Source organism: Anneissia japonica, unplaced genomic scaffold (assembly GCF_011630105.1).
Source record: "Anneissia japonica isolate Jap-2015-1 unplaced genomic scaffold, ASM1163010v1 scaffold597_len517326_cov190, whole genome shotgun sequence".
NCBI classification, from domain to species: Eukaryota; Metazoa; Echinodermata; class Crinoidea; order Comatulida; family Comatulidae; genus Anneissia; species Anneissia japonica.
Window position 1 is genome coordinate 33,018 of NW_022699214.1, and position 18,075 is coordinate 51,092.

An 18,075-nucleotide genomic window follows, 5' to 3' on the forward strand; every position below is an offset into this window, starting at 1 on the left:
CAATACATATATCATACCACTCCTATGTTCTTTGTTCAGATCTTTAAATTACTTGCTAGTCAATTTATAGATTTTGTAGTAACATCTGTAAACCTCTGTTGAGACTTTATCTAATTTTCTTTGACAAAAAACTGATGTATGCCCATATATAGTCATGATGTGCCTATATATGATCATGATGTGATGTCATCATGACTATATTTAGGCACATCACATGTTTTTGTCATTGTATTGTTGTGTGTCTCAATGGAAGTCAATTATTTTATCCTTTAATTTCATTGAATTTGTTTGTATTTTTTCTGATGTTTTCAAAGACAGAATATTTTTAAGCATTCTAGTTTTTGTTTTTATTAATTACATCATTATATTCAGTAAATAATCTTGTTTTATAAAAAACATATTGTTTTATAAAAAAAACATATTGTTTTATAAAAAAACGTATTGTTTTGCAAAAAAACATATATACCAGTTGTCATAAATTATTATCAATTGCATGTTTTATGTGAAATATATTATGTTGTACATATTCGTTCAGAATGTAAATATGAATTAAATATATAATATTAATAAAAATTTAAATAAATAAATATAAATAAAATAAAAGAAATTTAATTGAAATTATGTACTTTTTGCATTCCTTTAGGATTTAAAAAAACTAATGAACCAGTGTATACATCATGTAATTGGAGCACCTCCAATAAGTTCTTGTCCAGCGAGTCCAGGTTAGTAATTTTAACAAATTTTACACCTTCATTTATCTCCCCCCCACCCCAATTCGTATTTAGTTGTATATTTATAACAAGTTTGCATTAATACTGGATTAACAACTATTTTATCATAACACCACCAATTGTATAGTTACCTAATTGTTATTAAATTATGGTTAGCGAGTAGAATCTATGTTGTTCTTGTACTACTGCACCAGATAAGATAAGATAAGATAAGATTGTAGCTGTGCAAAATGAGTGTTAAGACATTTTAAGTGTTGGGGAAGGGGGTGGAAAACTAAAGGCTGGGTGGCGCCGCCCACTGATACTGGTATTGAGTATTTATATTGCGCCTTTCCCTTGCGGTTATGAAGGGCAAGCCAAGCCTCAATAATTCAGGAAAACAATGGTAGGCATAAAATCAGTCATTATTCAAGAACCTGAAGCATCACAGTTGTACAGTCACACAAACAACAAAGACAAATAAACAGATTACAACAATAAAAACACAAAAGGAAAAAAGCAGCAAAAAGAGAGTTAGGCAAACATACAGTAACTACATACAATAACACCATACAGTAACTACATCCCCAACTGCTACTACAACCCCTACTGTCTTTACTAATTATACTACTGCTACTTCTGTAAGTACAGTATAAGGCCAACTCAGGTATAAGCCCATCCCCATTTTACACCTAGTTTCACATACCAGCATATTCCTGTTTAAAGGCCAATTCAGACAGCGTCGTACGATGTACGATTTCTTGTCGCGTCGGGTCTGTGTGAGTTAAATGCAGACGCGATGATTTGCGTCAGGGGCAGTCGCGTCATAGAATATTAAACATGTATAATATTTCTCACGATGGCTTAAGACTGTCCCCAACGATAAATCGCGTCGGGCTGTGTCGTACGACGCTGTCTGAGTTGGACTTAAAAGCCCAGGGTATGATTTAAACGAGTACCTCAGCTGACCTTTGAACTTTCAGGGGAAAAAAAACAGTGATTGCTTTGATTTAGGCATGTAAAGTGGAACAATTTTTTTTTTATGAACAGGGGGTTCTCCGAGTATATGTCCTTACCCCAAAATTGGTCCAGTTTTTTAGTGGGTGGACTTACACCACTATGGTACTAGTTCTAGTACCAGTGCCATAGTTACTGAAATCACTAACTCTATTATTAAAGTAAAAACAAAAATAGATTCAATGTTTAGATAATATAATAAGAATATTTTTTTTTTTTAAATAATGAAAGGATGAAATGGACCTCCCAAGAAACTCCAAGGATTGGAGACCCATCACATCAATTGTTTTTATTTTTATAAATTTATATATATTCTTTTATTTTTTAAGAGCTAACCTAACAACTAATGTTTAAAAAGCTAACCTAACAAACTAACAAAAGCTGAAATTAAATTTAACTGAAATTCAACAAGGGTGGGGCAGAGTGGAAGGAATGCCTTTGCCACTACTACTGGTACTGCTGCTGCATAATAATATTAGTATTATTTATTACTACAATTTACTATCTATAAATCTGTTCTATTTAGCTCCTATTCATCGCCCATCAAGTCCAACGCCTGAGTCTATAGGTATGACTAAGCCAGGACTTCGTAGCATCCATTCTACTCCAGGCTCCCCAGTACCCAGTGACTTTCAACGTAATAACAATGATTTGTTCAGGCCTGTATATAGCCCTTCCGAAGAGAGACTGGGTAAGGTTATACTGTGTTTTCACTACATCATCATCAACATCACCATCATCATTGTTAATATTTATTTTTATTATTGTTTTTATATTATTATTATTATTATAATTATGATTCTTTTAATTACTGCAATTTACAGCATGGTAAACAAAGGGATCATTGTATTTTTATTTAACTATCCACCAAAATATTTTTTATGTCAACTTCCAACAGAACCGAATTTCAAGCCAGTAGAGAAACGATCCAGCCCAATTTCATTCAGTGATAAATTACCACACCCACGTATCGTACAAATGCGCAAGTCCCTTAAGACGTTAGAGGAAAAAAGAATGAAGAAGCTGCAAGATGATGGGGTCATAGGTCATGTCAGTAATCATTCAACCAATAACAACGCAGTGTTCAATTGCCGTAAGGTCAAGTTCAGGTGGCAGAGAGGCTTCAAGATAGGTAAAGTGAACTTTGACATTTGATAAACTGGATGGATTAATTTATTGGTTTTTATTTCATGTCCTTAAATGAACAAAAAGCAAATGTAATAAATCAAAGCAAAGAGGCTAACAAGATAGATTTTACCTATGACATTTAATAACCTAGGGAGGTTAAAGGTGAAAGAATAAAAATGCTAACACCTGACCTCGTAAAAATGTAGTTCAAACGCTATTGTTTCGTCTATTTCGACCCCAATAAAACACTAAGACCGATGTTTTCAATGCATTGCTGGTTAACTTTATTTCTTCCAATATAACGGTACAACCAACGGTACGGTACATATGATACGCCGTCTAACAACGTAAAAATATACAGTCTAACCAACGTCATGATTGAACTACAAAATAGTAACAATAGATAATAAATAACGATAATCATCAATCAATCAATAACTAATCATATTAACAATTAATAAGACTTACGAATTGGTCCTCATATCCCATAATGGCATGCAAGGCCTATATTAAAAATACATGCTAAAACAATCATCTAAACTTCCAAATTATATTATAATTAATTTATTTATATATCATATAAGTAAGTCTACTTACAAGGTGTGCTCGGCTTGAGATCGATAAAACAGATGAATCTTAAAACCGAACCAAAAGATACTTTCGTATGATTCTCTACGCACGCGTGTATAAACCATACGCGCGTTTGCCATAGCAACAAGAATGCGAAATAATGCAAAAGAAGTAAAAATTGCCATAACAGCTATAATAGGGAGCTTTCGATTGCGTGACGACGGTAGGACGTAGAACGCAATGACGTCACTGAAAGTCATCTGCGCATGCGAGAACGTTAAGGTCACTTAGTCAAGTAGATTCTGGAACGCAATTTGGCTAAATCTACATATGCAGAAAACGTAGGACGTCAGGTAGGACAGTCACGCATGAGTGATTCCGTTCTAGCGTTGTGTCTTCGCACAAATCGAAAGCTCCTTATTATTAGTCGGTGTGTATTCACATTAGTCAAAGGTCAATGTATTCTTCATTCATCCATGAGAAAATTACAGTTACACAGGATGAATTTGATAACTGAAACATAATTTAAATAGTTATTGTTCTTATGTTGTATTAGGTGAAGGCCAGCAGGGAACAACAGTTTATTCTTGTATAAACATGGATACTGGTGAAACGCTCGCTGTGAAAGAGGTAAAGACCAGTGTTGTATCTGTCGGGTGGGAGGTTAACATGTAGAGAGCTGATGGGGGAGAGCCCAATGAGAAAATGAGGGAGAGCTAGCTAAGGGTGTAAAGTGGTAAAATAAGTGATTTTTATCTACCTGAAGTACTGTTTGTGCTCAGAAAATTCTCAGTCGGAGGAGAGTAGGCTTTCACCTACCTACTTGAATCTAGGCTTTATAAATTCATTATAATTACATTAATATTTGACTGGATAGATAACTAAATGCTCATGATTTATTGTGTTTAGATGCATACCACATGTACACATGTATTAATATGCATATTTTGACTGTTCCAAAGATTCGGCTGCAGCGTTTTGATGACCACAGTGCCCTGCGAGACCTTGCTGACGAGATCAAGATTTTTGAAAGTATTATCCATCCGAATTTAGTAAAATATTATGGTGTTGAAATTCACAGGGTGAGTTAATAACACTTCAAAATTTTATTTTCACCCACGTAACAGTCTTGTCTGGTAGGTAACAAAATGTATACATCAAGTACATAATAATGAATAATTATTATGTTATAATAATGACGAAGTGTTGTTTTGTAGGAGGAGTTGTTAATTTTCATGGAGTATTGTGACGATGGAACACTAGGTGAAGCGGCCGAGGACTGCCTGCCGGAGGACATGATTCGGCATTACATGTACGAGATCGTCACGGCAGTCAGTGTACTACACGAGAATGGCATTATCCATAGAGACATTAAAGGTAAAGCATCTTATAGTCTATCCAAGTGGGGCCAAAAAAGGAGCGTTCACTTTGTGGACCTGTCCCTACCAATCCTTTCAGCAATACTGGATACACACAATTTTTAGAACTCAATAAAGAAAGCCGTTTATCCAACTGAGCATTCAAATCCTGTAGTATAAATAATTCCTTGCTTAGCCATGGGGCTTATGTTAACTGGAGCTTATCCCCAGTTTCAAGCAGCGTGAAGCAGATGAGAGCATGACATGCCCCTGGGTGGGAGGCTGGTCTACTGCAGGTTACTCTAAAAAATTTTGTTGGTACCTATTGATAAAACTGGGTAGACTGAAGCAAAGTAATGTGGTTCGATTTATGTGGCGCTTCATACCGAAGTCTCAAGGTGTGGACTTTCTCCCCTAATTTGAATTACAGCTCCAATTCATTGCTAATTATTGGTGATTGCAGGTGCAAATATTTTCCTGTCCTCGGATGGTCATCTGAAGTTGGGTGATTTTGGTAGCGCCATCAAGTTAAGCTCCCGCCAGACTTTACCAGGGGAAATCTCGGAATACCTTGGTACGCCTGCATACATGGCACCTGAGGTTAGTATATGAACAAACATTCCAAACTTAAATATTTATATTGTTTATCTATTTTGTAAATACTTTTTGATAAACCGACTATATTTTTATTACTTTTAGAATTATTTTTGTAAATTCTAGTATTATATATATATGTTTCCTATGCTGTTAAGCATAGGAGGGGAAAGGGGGGGTGTGGGGCGAGTAAGATATTGCACTGAAACCAGATCCAATTGCCTGACCTCTCAAAATGATAATTGGACTCTAGGGAATGTACCAAACATCCAACAACTATCGCTTTAGATTAAAGGACATTAAAAAGTCCCTAACGTTTCTTTGAAGACAGATCCTGGATCCATATCATTTCCTTATTTCTATTTACATCATTCCAAATCGTGTAATATTTTACCAAAATGGCTGCATAGAAAATCGGCCCTCACAGAGGTATGGCTATCACAAACATTGATAAGTTTTATTCTTTGATCTTAACAGGTGATCAAGCAGAGCGAGAAGAAGGAAGGATATGGACGTGCCTCGGATATCTGGAGCATTGGGTGTGTGCTAATTGAAATGCTTACAGGAAAGGTATGTCAACACTACAACACATGAACGCAATCTGGCCTCTGGGCCGCAAGGTGTATTGTGTTTTAATGTGACCTTATCAGATAAAAAAGTAGAGTTAGGGAAGGAAATATGATGCTTGCCTTCCCAAAACCAGCGTACTGTTACAAAATGTTAAACTGAGTAATTAGCATAAGAATGTGGTAGTTTTGTATACTTTAGTACAGAGGAGCGCAGATATTGTGTACATATTTATTAGTTTCTCATGAATATTGATTTATACCTCATATATATTAATTAAAAGCTGATACATATTAGTATCTCATATTTTTTAATTGTTTATTCAAATCAATAGGAAGAGAAATTTAATACATAAAATAAAATAATGAAAAATGGCATTGATGATACTAATTACATCTAAACTATTCTTAATTACATTTTATATTTTGTAAATTATTTTTCTTCTATCATGATTAGGGTATAATTCTGTATGTAATGTATATTATGTGACATAAATAAGCTACATTATCATGGTTAATTAAATATTTCATGCATTGCATATTAATGACAATTTGTTATTTAATTGGGCCAATATTATCTTGTATTTTACACACCCATAATCTATTCATTTTTCTTTTAAAAATAGTTTTGTCTTTTTTTTAAATCCCCAAAATAATTACTTAGCTTTTATGTTTATGACCCACAATTAAAGCTTGCTAACAGTGGGGTACCTTTTTCACAATAGTTAATTTTCATTTCAACTTTATTGTACACAAATTGAGTTTTCATGGAATAAAATATTACTTGATTGATTGATATTTACAGCGCCCATGGCATGAGTACCGACATGAGTACAGCATTGTGTACAAAGTGGGTGATGGAGCGATTCCCAAGATTCCTGAAGCCGCTAGTGAAGAGGCCAAAGATTTCCTACACCATTGCTTGCAGCATAATCCTGAGGATAGGTGGACTGCCAACAGGCTTCTTGAACACCCGTTTATCAAGGTAAGGCAAAATCTTTTGCTTTTTGTTAATTATAATAACAACAACAATTTGTATAGCGCCATATCTGCAACATGCGCTCATAGGCAAAGGTAAAGGTAGGAGAATAACCCATAACTTGCAGCGTCATGTGCTGAATTCCGTATGGACGTGGTCCGTGACTACCTAGCAGCCGTAAAGAGGCGCTTCTTGGTAGATAATGTTCACATCATTCCGCAACGGCAGGGGCTGAAATGAACCATAACATCGGGGTAACCCCCTACTCATCCGAAAGATACAAATGGGTTCTTTAAAGTGCACACGAGCCAGATGTATACACTGGACCTCCATTTTAAGTCCTTATCCAAGAAGACTTGGTTCTACCAACCGAACCATGGGCGAGGAGCGGCTGGAACCAGCGCCGATGTTAAGGCTGTAGCTGGTGGCGCCCCTGCCTTACCGCCTGGCCACTCGACTCGCCCATGGCGCTGTCCCAAGTCAATGGAGATTATCAACCGTCTTTAAATCTCCTTAGAAATAGCTTTGAAATGAGTGTGTTTTGTTTTCTTGCATTTGGGTGAAATGTGGATTAGTTTTTGCATTTCTTTACACTATTATGTAGTTGTGAGCAATTAATGTTTTATTTGTTTGATTGTATAAATTGCATTGATGTTTACAAATATGCATACCATTCAGTAAACCATGAAACAACCAACAGTGATAAAACATTTCATAAAAGGTATGTACTTTCAGAAATGTGTAGTTAAAAGACAATAACAATTAAATAATTAATTTGATAAAAAGTATGATTAAAATTGTTTGTTATTTTTAGGTGAGCTAGATCTCCTGTCGACAGATGTGTTAGCTATACAGGTAAAAAAAAAATTACAGACGTCAGTCTTTGCAGGGTAACAAAACAACTCTATGACAAGTTTGTTAAAGAAGAGGTGGTGTGAGATTGGAAAGCTATCTGTATTCAGTGTTTCGCTGCCAGGGATGTGCTTTTACGTCTGACAAGGTTCACTTTGGGCTTCAAAGATACGTCAAAAATAGGGAGCTTTGGATTGCATGACAGTAGGACGGTAAGCGTCATCTGCGCATGCGTGAATGTTAAGGCCACCTCGTTGAGTAGATTCTGGAACGCAATTTGGTCAAATCTACGTATGCAGAGAACGTAGGATGCCAGGTAGGACGGTCACACATGAGTGATTCCATTCTAGCGTTGCATCGTCGCACAAATCGAAAGCTCCCTAATACCACTATTGTATTAATAATATATAATAATATCTCGAATTTGTATGGCGCCAATTCCAAACAAGATCAAAGGCGCAACACATGTGAAAAGCCATCGGAAAACAAATAGGTTTTAAGTGGTGACTTAAAGTTGCAAATAGAGTAGGAGGAAGTTATGTAATTTAGGCTTAATGACAGAGGTCGAAAATGTTAACTCTCGCCCTGGACATTCAGGGAACAGTGATCTAAAAATAGATACTGTTTTGTTTATTTTTCATTACACTAGACTACAGTTGATGGAAATGATTTTCATATGATGGCCTTTGTATTTATACATGATGAAACTAAAAAAAACGGCTTGGCAGTCGATGTGTTAACTGGCTATACTGTTATAATGGTCTTTAATTAAAGATTATTACTATAACATGATCTAATCAGTTAGCTGGCTGTATATGTTTAGCCTACTTTAGTGGAGGATATTATTCACAAGCCAGTGGCATATATAAATAGTAAGGGGGCCGACCCAAGTACCCCACCAAAAACTTGCTGAATAAAAAAAATATATTCAAGTAGTTAAAAATCATCTCATATACCATTGTGTCCCAGTTAGCCCCACCCCATATCGATAACTGATGAGGATAAATAAAATTAAGATACCTATGCTATTTCAAAATGTGTTACTCATCGCAGAATAGATAACTCTATTATTTTTCATAATTCATAACAGGCATACATGTGAATGTGTGTGAACTAAACATCCAGTAATTTAAACAATAATGAAAAGGGCATTAGTAATTAAACAAAAATTGCTATCATTATCTTTTTTTTTTATACTTATTGAGCTATTATTTATTTATTTAATATTTTTTACCTCATCTGTACAATAATAGATATGAGATGGTACTGCTGAGTTTGCCTGATATTTAATAATAAATAGTTATAGATAAGATTCTTATACCAATGGTCTTACAATACCGTCATTGTATGATAAAACTGGCATCGGGAGTGCAGTAATTCTGCTTCGCAGCAAAACCAGATACAAGTTAAGGCCCCATTCCCGGCAAAATTTCACCAAAATGAGATTTTTTTTTTAAGGAAAAATGCATATGCTTTACTTCAATTATTATAAACCATGGAAAACTATTGGCATAAATTTTAGTTTTACGAAAAAGATTAAAAAAAAAAAAAAAAAATGAGAAGGACTATTTCTCATAGGAGACAACCATTTTTTTTATGACTTCTTCGTTACTAGGCAAATTCCGAGGTTGTAGATTGCATCCACTGGAATGCTCTCACTTTTATGTATACTTTATACAGTCAATTATACAGTCAATAAAGTGCACCCTCTCTAGTGAGATTAGTTTTGTATATTTCACATCTCGCACACTGCAGTTGATCGAGTAGGCCTGAGATATGTTTGTTTAATTGTCAAAATCTTGGTCAGAATCATTTTTTTTTTAAAACAAATTTGAAATAATTCCAATGAAATATTTTGTCACAAGTGTCAATACTAGCAACGGAAAATATAATGTCTGATAAGAGAACCTAAATCGTGGTAAGGCTAGGTCTAGCTTAGCAGTGTCGCTAGGCTAATGTTTCCGGCGCCTATTATATTTCTTCGCAGATCTATCGCAAAATCAACATAACAAATTCATCCACGTTTATTTTTTGTGTGGAACACAAAAATCAATTTTCAGTCTTAGTTTACATTTTTTCATGTTTGCGAATGTCTAAATTCAATTAAACTAGCAATTTCGTGTTATTTTATAAATCTTTATAACATATATAAAAATCAGGTTTTTCGTAACAACTGAAATTTTGCCGGGAATTTGTCACATTATAAAACATTTTGATCAGACACACTTCAAGAAAAAATAGAATGGACCTTCCGCTAAACTTCACCCCTTGGATACTGTTGATAAGGAACAAACAAACATGGCTGAGTGGTGCTCATAAGTGTTAACACAAAAGAAGTGAACATAAAATAAATTTGAAAATTGTATATTGTTGCGTTTTATGAAATGGATCAATAATTAGAGGGCCTTTATTGAGATGTTACTGTTGCAAGTAAAATTTAATACAATGCAATTATGTTTGTATTAATGTGCAAAACCTAGAATAAATTTGTATGTGTCCGTTAAAATATATATTAATTGGGTGAACAAGTTATATATAAAGCAGTTGATCATATAGCTTTAGTTTACCTACTCTGGGTTATTAGAAATACCGGTGTAACTACCTCATAACCACAGATTACTTTGGGTTAACGAAATACGGGTGGCTGTATCCCATTTTATATTAGTGGTAGAACATTATAGTTCCAGTGGCTCCAGGACCTATTTGGTTAGCAGAATGCTGGATATACTTCATTTGTCTTATTCAATATCATGCACGTGATTTAGATATTGAGGTAAATTCGGTGGTTGTCCTGTATTCACAATTCACTGCACAATTAGATGTATTTCTGGTATTGTGGTATCTGGTTGACAATGTTAACTGCTATTTTAATAGAAGTAGGCTGTAAACGTTGTTTAATAATTATAACATCTGTGCCTTTATTTTTTCAAACATTTCCAGAGTTTAAAAAAAAAAACTATAATGTAATTTCTTTGCTGTCCATATTTTAAGTTATTTCTTTAGTAATTATACTGTCTGTTAATCTAATAAATTTAAACAATAACATATGACATGCCTAAATATGGTCATGATGACATCACATCATCACCATATATAGGCATACAATAGTTCTTTGTCGAGTAATATTTGACAGTCTGGACAGAGCTTTAAATATATGAATTGCTTACTTTATATATTTAAGTTTTTAGCTGTCAAAATTTAAAACAAAAATATTTTTCTTACCGATTAAAGCCAAGCTCCGGAGGAAAACAAATGTTGATATGTTGTAGAACTGATTTTTTTAAACAGAAAAAGGTTGTTTAATAAAAAACTTGGGAACAGTTAATGAGATACAGATTTTTTAATATTTAAAAAGTGGCGTAACCACCTTTTCCTATATGCACTTAATTATTGGTTAGTGTTCAGTTTAAAGATGTTTGTAGTCGAAGGCTTTATATCAGAAAAAAAGTGAATTGTTTTGATGCATTTTTAATTTAAAGTTGATGTTTTTACTTGATATTTTTAAATGTCTTAAATTGAAATTGTATTGGTTTATTCAGACAGTATAAAAAATAGCCTTTGAATAGAATTGAAAAATTGTCAGAATGTGTTAATGCTTGAACTGATGGTAGTTTTTTGTAAGTTTTAGACATATTTAGTTTCATATCAGCTTAGAATGTAAAGCTTTTGACAGGTGTGTTGGGATTGGTGTAATACTTAATATGATGCATTGATCGTTTTGTTATAATTTGTAATTGAGTTGTGGTATAACCATGTTTATGTGTAGCCATATTCAGTGGCATTTTAATGAACTACTTAAATCTGTATTTAATCTTTGAAAATGCTTTATTGCCAGGAAAGCTTTGAATAATTGAACATATCAAACTTGATTTTTTTTACAGCTTATCAATTTTCCTTACATTTTTAAAGCTATAATGTGTAAATTTTTCTTATTGTTATCAATTGACTTGGCCGGGCCAGGTTGTCATCTGCATAACCAGGTTAACTTGTGCTTAACCAAGTTTGATTTGCATGGTCTTTAACCTGATTACCATGATTAACTAGGTTAGTGTTATTGAAAGGGCTGCAACGTAATTCATAGCATAAAGTTTTAGCAATCATAGGTCTGCTTTTTAGACTAAAATCCATTGTTACAAGATTAGTGTCAAGGCCTACTTCTTTAGACACAGGCTGCGCCGCAGCGCATGCAACTGATCCACTTGGTGTGCCACTGACAATCAGCATACAGCATCGTGTCAAACACACAAAGCAAAGATAGATTTGTTTGATGGTCATACAACCATCTTACTGTGCAGTGTACACTGGCCTTGCTAAACAAAAATTAGATTACCTGGTTACATTGCTTTTGTCCCTGGACATGGCAATGTATTCCGTATAAATGGTTATCTGGTAGGATGACTTAGTCTAGTGCTTAATTTCCTGTGTAACTAGGAATACGTTGTAAATTCAGTGCCCATGGAGTGGATTCAGTTAAGCTCTGTCCACACTATCAAATTCCATGTGACAATTACATGTGATAAGTGGGTGACATAACTCACAGATAATTGGTTCCCAAATCTTCCAATGTTTTCACTGCTTTTTGCTGCTAATTTTAGTGCTAATTACCTCACAGAATTCAGTGCCGATGGGTATCAATATGTGCGTGTTAAAGGATGTTTAATTAGATTTCCCAGAAGGGACTTCTTCCCTCTTGGGACCTCTTTCAACTTGAGTGTGGACAGAGTTTCACATATGGTGCATGGCTCTTTATGTATTCAGAGAATTAAATCTTGAGAATTTTTGTGGGGGTTATTATTATAAGTGAATTATGTTGTCTTTTTACAGCTCTATGTTATAAATTATAGGCTGCTGGTCAGTCTGTGTCTGGATATTAAATCTATTGTATATAAGATGATACATTATACTCAGATTATTAGGGTGTTATTTACAATAATATCTGATGTTTAGATCTAAATAAACTAAGCAATTGTTTATGTAAATAATGTTGGTTTTTTTTATTTACTTTGTCTATGAAATTAGGCATTTATGGATGGATTTCTGTGCATCTGTGAAGTAGCAGTCTGAAAATCTAGGCATCTAAATTTAACATGTAACTCCGCTTAAAACAAGAAGGGTGCATAAACACATTCACACGTACATATATTCATGCATAACTTTTATTGAAGCAAACCATCTTTAGCTAGCTATGATACAGTAGCAAGTCATTAATAAAAAGACAACTGTCTTATCCATAATGTGGCGAATTCACAGTAATCACTCATTTTAGCTCCCCACCCAACCAATTAAAGAGATTTATAACCTTTGCTGACAATTATACACTTTTGCTACCTAATCACTATTGAAAAATTATTGCATTTTGTTCCCTTATTCACTATCTGTTTCTTGAATGTTTTTTGCATTGATTCCTCTGTTAGCTGAAACATCTTATAGCTGAGTTTGCGGCTGTTGTGAGATGATATCAGCGTAAATCCAAGGCTATCCATTATATCCACCAAGTGATCATGTGTTAGGTAACGTGAATTGGTCACACAGGCCAACGGTAAAACAATCTGTAAATAGATGAAATATTTTAAAATGCTACTTATTATTCAAAGAGGATCTCAACTGGCAAAGCAACAGTAATAATGTACCATATAAGGGAAGAATAACCAATATAAAAATACAATACTATCAATAAATATTTTAAGCGAATTAATGTTTTTAGAATTTAATATTCTAAAAATATTTATTATTTATACATTAATTACATACAAATGCATCCTAGGGTAGGAACACTGCAATACTCCACCAAGTCCAAGTAACTGGCATATACCACCATAACAGAAGCTATTCATTTTTAACGCCCCACTTTGAATGAATTCCCCCTCTAAAGCCTCATTTGGAATAAACTCCTCCCTCAAATAAACACCCTAATCATGCAATAGTATATTTGACAGTAATTATGTGTTGTAATTTCACAATTTATATTAAAATTAAAGGGAGTTTACTTGAGTGTATACGGATCAATTTTACACCAAAAATTAATGCCTCCCTCGAATAAAACCCCCTCAAAAACCCTTCTTAACAATGAACACCCCTGTGACGTTTATTCAAATAAATACGGCATAAGAATTTAAGCTGTAATAATTACATTACAGGCCTACATTAATAAATTACAATTATATTCTGTGAAAATAATATTAGTATCTTAGGGTACTTACAACTAAATATCCCATTTTTTTACAAAATCGATGACATTTCTGAAGCATTTCCCCTCGACGATGCGGTGAGCCAACAAAATTTAGAACAAGACTTAGAACAATGACATCATAAGCATCACTTGGCTTCACCTGAAATATTTTTTTTTATTTACTGTTATTACATTGTTTATATTATTTTGTTAATTGTTTAATTTCTTGTAATAACATTCTATTTTGTTGAGATCTATATTTGTTTTGTATATTCAAACGATTATAATATGAACTAGTGAGAAAAACAAATGCTTAAAAAGGAAAAAAGGATTTTATGTGCACCAGTGACTCTTTAAGTCCTGTCTTCCCCAAATTTACAATATTATTATGATTTTACTATACTGTACAATCGTCTCCCGAAATTCAGTGGCGATGTGTATTACTATGCACAGCAACGTAAAATTAGATATCTCCTGGAAGTGGCTTCTTCCAACTCAGGATATAGTAGAGAAAATTATTAACACCAAAGGGCTCACTTTAAGATCAAAAAAGTCAGCTTTGAGGATCCCAGGTTGAGTAGGATTAATATCAATTGCAGTACTATCAATCCACTTCTGTTTCGCATAGTTCAGATGCAAAGCACCCACATCTAGTAATCTCAGTTTCTACGAATACAAAGATTTCAACAAATAAATACACTCAGTTATTTTATATGTTCTTTCACATGGTAGGAAAAATGTGAGGTCTCACCACGAAATGAGACGCATCGTTGGTGAAATCATATTGAGATATTCACCAAAAGGTTAAAGGCAACATTTTTACAAAATTTTGATTTTAATGTTTTTGAATAACTTGATAATTATATTTTATGATTGTGTACTTTTTAAGTGAATTTTCTTACTAAAACAGTGTTCTCTTCGCATATTCTGTAATACTAGTCCTATTATTTGTACAGGTTAGTTTATCTTTGAGGTGGATTTTCTCAAAACCTGGTTCTCATACACCTAAACTTTAAATGCTAGCATCTCTGGATCTACTTAGACCAAATTAAAGTTTATAATGTCATCTACCAAAATGAAATATAAACTCATTTTTTTTATTTTCTAATGATGAGACTCATTTTGTAGTGAGACCTCACAAATGTAAATTGATGGAATAAATGCAATTCACAAATATTGTGATAACATAAATACACATGTTGAAAGGCTACCTTTCCCAGATACACCTTACCTCCTTCCTCTAGTGAGAATCATAAATTTAAAAAAATAATAAATTTGGCAAGAAAACACAATTATGATGAATCCTATTGATTTCAACTTACCGCAGAGGTTGTTGACTTTATACGATGCTCTTTCAACTGTGCCACAACCCATTTTGCTGAATTTGTTCTTCCATTTTTAAATTCACCTAAGCTTGATGTTGCTTGGTATGTATCTATACCTCCCACCTTCAAATAATTGAATGCAAAAAAACTTCATTTGCAGCAATACTTTTTTTTTTACCTTGTTTAGTGAGCCCGTCGCCCGCAAATAATGATAATTTCTAATAAAAAGTTTTATTTTTGGCCAATTAATGCAACTGCTGCCACAAAAAAAGGAAATGTCAGAAAAAAATTAAACTTTTAATTATTTTTATTATGCCTTTTATTATGCCCGCTGCTGCCTGGAAATCTCCACAATAAGATGTGTATTTTGTGCTATAAGGATGTCATGACCCCTGTCTCTTATACACATCTAGATGTGTATAAGAGACAGGCCCTAAAGTGATGTTTTGTAATCTTCTGAAAATGTAGAAAATTGTTGATGGCCCCTTACACAGTAATGCAATAATATAATAAAATTTTTTTTTTTTGTTTGTTATGAAAGGTGGACAATAAAAGAATAAATGGGATGGCACTGTGTCAAACTACCTGTTCTAGTTCTTGTGCGATCAGTTTCATCTTCTGATTTTTGTTAGGCTGTTTGGTGTCCACTGATTTTAATCTCTCTAGTTCTTTATTTAAAACATGATATCTTGAAATCAGCTTACAGTCTTTCTTTATCTTTTTCCTATATTAAGAAATTCATCAACAATTGGATTTAATTTACTTCACTTATTAAGAAAAATACTATAAATACAAGTATAAAGGCACATTTTATTCTAATCAACTCCAAAATACTACTAAATATTACCCGAAAAAATGAAAGAATGTTTATAAAAAATGCTGTATTCTTGATTTTATAAAATATAAATTATCAGACAAGTGGTGCTCAGGGGAAAAACAAATGGAAGAAAAAAACAACAAATCATAGAAGATGCTTACAGCTGGTGTTGGCTGGCAGTAACAGGTACACGATTCTTTTTCTTCTTCATTTTGTTTGAAGTCTACGTCTTCAAGATGTCTATCATGAGTTAAAAGACAGGAAATGTAATACCTTTAAAACCGAATAGGGGCCTAGGCCTAGCTCATTAGGATCGAAAAGAATTGAATTTTGAGGTATTTTCATGTTACTTTCTTAGACTATTATCGAGGGGAACGTTTTCCCTTTAACAGGGAATTGTTATTTGCATAGAAGTCTAGACGTATACTACATGATCACTTCCTCACTTTAGCAAACCACACAACGAGAACTCTTTTCCGCGAGAGAACAATAAGACTGTGTCAAGTATGATACTGTATTGTAGTTCTAAACTCACATAAAAACAGAGTTTAAAATCGAACAGTTTTCTCTTTGATTAAGTTTAGAGTTGACATTACCTTATGTTTTGGTCAGGAAGTACCCTATTTATCAATTTTATGAGATCTTATGATAAAATTTCTTTAGGCTTAAGCCTAGCCTAGATGAGCGTAGCAGTATTCATCAGCCAGGCCCAGTATTCAGCTTAGGCAAAGTCATCATGGCCTAGGCTTGCCTAGGCCCATACCGTTATCGTCATGAATATGCATCACTTATTGTAACCTCCCCCTCCCCCACCACCAATCAAAAACATAGTTACGGAACGGTTCTAAAAAGCTCTTCAATCAAGAATCCGAACCGATTTATAGATTTTGGCAAAAATGTCTTTTTAATGGTGAAGTTTAGTGAAATTTTTGAAATTCTTTGAAGACCATGTAATCTTTAAGGCGTAGGGACCAGGGGTGGCGCCAGGATTTGCCGGAGGGAGACCGGTGCCCCGACAAGGGGTCAGATTTCCCCGACGAAAGTAATGGCGTGGTCGAGCTTCGATTAAAAAGGTTTGACAATTCAGGGGTTCAAAGGCTTATTTAATCGATTTTAGAGTTTACTTATATGTAAAAAATACATACAATTGTTTTTCTCCCCGACGAGTTGTGCTTTTTCTCCCCGACGTGGGGGGGGGGGGACCCTGCCCTCCCCCTCCCCCACCGCTAGCGCCACCCCTGGTAGTAGGGACCTTGGATAAAGGCCAAAATACAAATATTTTATCAACCTCTAATTTAGGAAACAGAAACTCATCTACAATCGTTCAAATCGTCCAACCACCACCACGAAAGATATGGCCTACATACATGCATGTCATGAACAAATAAGTTTGCAAGTATTGTGGCCGTTTTAGAGGGGGAGGGGGATGGCCGAATATTGGGAGACACTTGGCCTTTCCGGAGTGTCATTCAAACATCAAACTTATCAACTGAGAAATCAGAACTGCCAAGAATATAGGTTTGTCCAAAGATCTTATAAACACAAGATAGCGTTCTCCGCGATTTACGCGTGCAAATTCTGTAATAAGGCATGAATGGCGCCCTCTTGCTAAATTGGAAACTTTTGACCCTTGACCGCTCGACTTTACCATTAGGGTATCAATCCTGTGAAAAGCAGAACAGGAAGCGATTTTTTTTTCCGTACGAAACATTTGCATGAAACTTCACTCGGGCCATCTCGGATTGACTCAAGTGAGTACGATACGAGGAACAAGAGCAGACACTTCGCAATGTCGTGACGCTCGAGTACTATTATTGCTCTTTCTATGTTTACCTACGGTAGGCCTATGAAATTTCACGGACTTGTGATGTACGGCCGGGCACTGTGTAACTAACTGTGACCTTCTTGGATGTTATTAAATGTGTATATTATCTACAACAACAACAGCTAGTACCTCCTGTTATAAAGTGTAGATAGGTACAGTTATACC

At 34.4% G+C, this 18,075-nt stretch overlaps 2 protein-coding genes across 4 annotated transcripts in view; one reads left to right on the forward strand and one right to left on the reverse strand.

Moving 5' to 3' along the window:
• LOC117102862 (mitogen-activated protein kinase kinase kinase 4-like) overlaps positions 1-9,279 on the forward strand; it is a gene marked incomplete in the record, with an annotated part of 26,560 nt that extends 17,281 nt beyond the window's left edge. The window contains 10 exon segments of the mRNA XM_033243289.1: positions 644-722; positions 2,254-2,418; positions 2,626-2,859; positions 3,982-4,055; positions 4,388-4,507; positions 4,643-4,802; positions 5,247-5,383; positions 5,855-5,947; positions 6,749-6,928; positions 7,737-9,279. Coding sequence (XP_033099180.1) covers positions 644-722; positions 2,254-2,418; positions 2,626-2,859; positions 3,982-4,055; positions 4,388-4,507; positions 4,643-4,802; positions 5,247-5,383; positions 5,855-5,947; positions 6,749-6,928; positions 7,737-7,745 — 1,251 coding nt within the window.
• Positions 9,280-12,912: 3,633 nt separating this feature from the next.
• LOC117102863 (25S rRNA (adenine(2142)-N(1))-methyltransferase-like) lies at positions 12,913-16,838 on the reverse strand. 3 transcript variants are annotated; one of them, XM_033243290.1, is made up of 7 exons: positions 16,682-16,838; positions 16,247-16,325; positions 15,854-15,992; positions 15,266-15,391; positions 14,481-14,609; positions 13,975-14,103; positions 12,913-13,323 (listed from the first exon to the last, which is right to left on the reverse strand). In XM_033243290.1, exons 2-7 carry the CDS (start codon positions 16,294-16,296, stop codon positions 13,099-13,101), a joined length of 798 nt encoding a protein of 265 aa, XP_033099181.1. In that variant the 5' UTR covers positions 16,297-16,325; positions 16,682-16,838; the 3' UTR covers positions 12,913-13,098. The 3 variants fall into 3 exon arrangements, with proteins under 3 accessions (XP_033099181.1, XP_033099182.1, XP_033099184.1); XM_033243291.1 differs by having other exon boundaries at positions 16,247-16,358; positions 16,682-16,812; XM_033243293.1 differs by lacking the exon at positions 16,247-16,325 and having other exon boundaries at positions 16,682-16,805.
• Positions 16,839-18,075: the final 1,237 nt, after the last annotated feature.

Excerpts from the sequence above, each read along its gene's own strand:
- LOC117102863 (XM_033243290.1), bottom strand. The coding sequence starts at position 16,296 with ATGAAGAAGAAAAAGAATCGTGTACCTGTTACTGCCAGCCAACACCAG. Across the intron at positions 14,610-15,265 it reads TAAAGTCAACAACCTCTGCG|AAACTGAGATTACTAGATGT; the intron begins GTAAGTTGAAAT and ends TTGTATTCGTAG. Across the intron at positions 14,104-14,480 it reads CTGACTTTTTTGATCTTAAA|GTGAAGCCAAGTGATGCTTA; the intron begins GTGAGCCCTTTG and ends AAAATATTTCAG.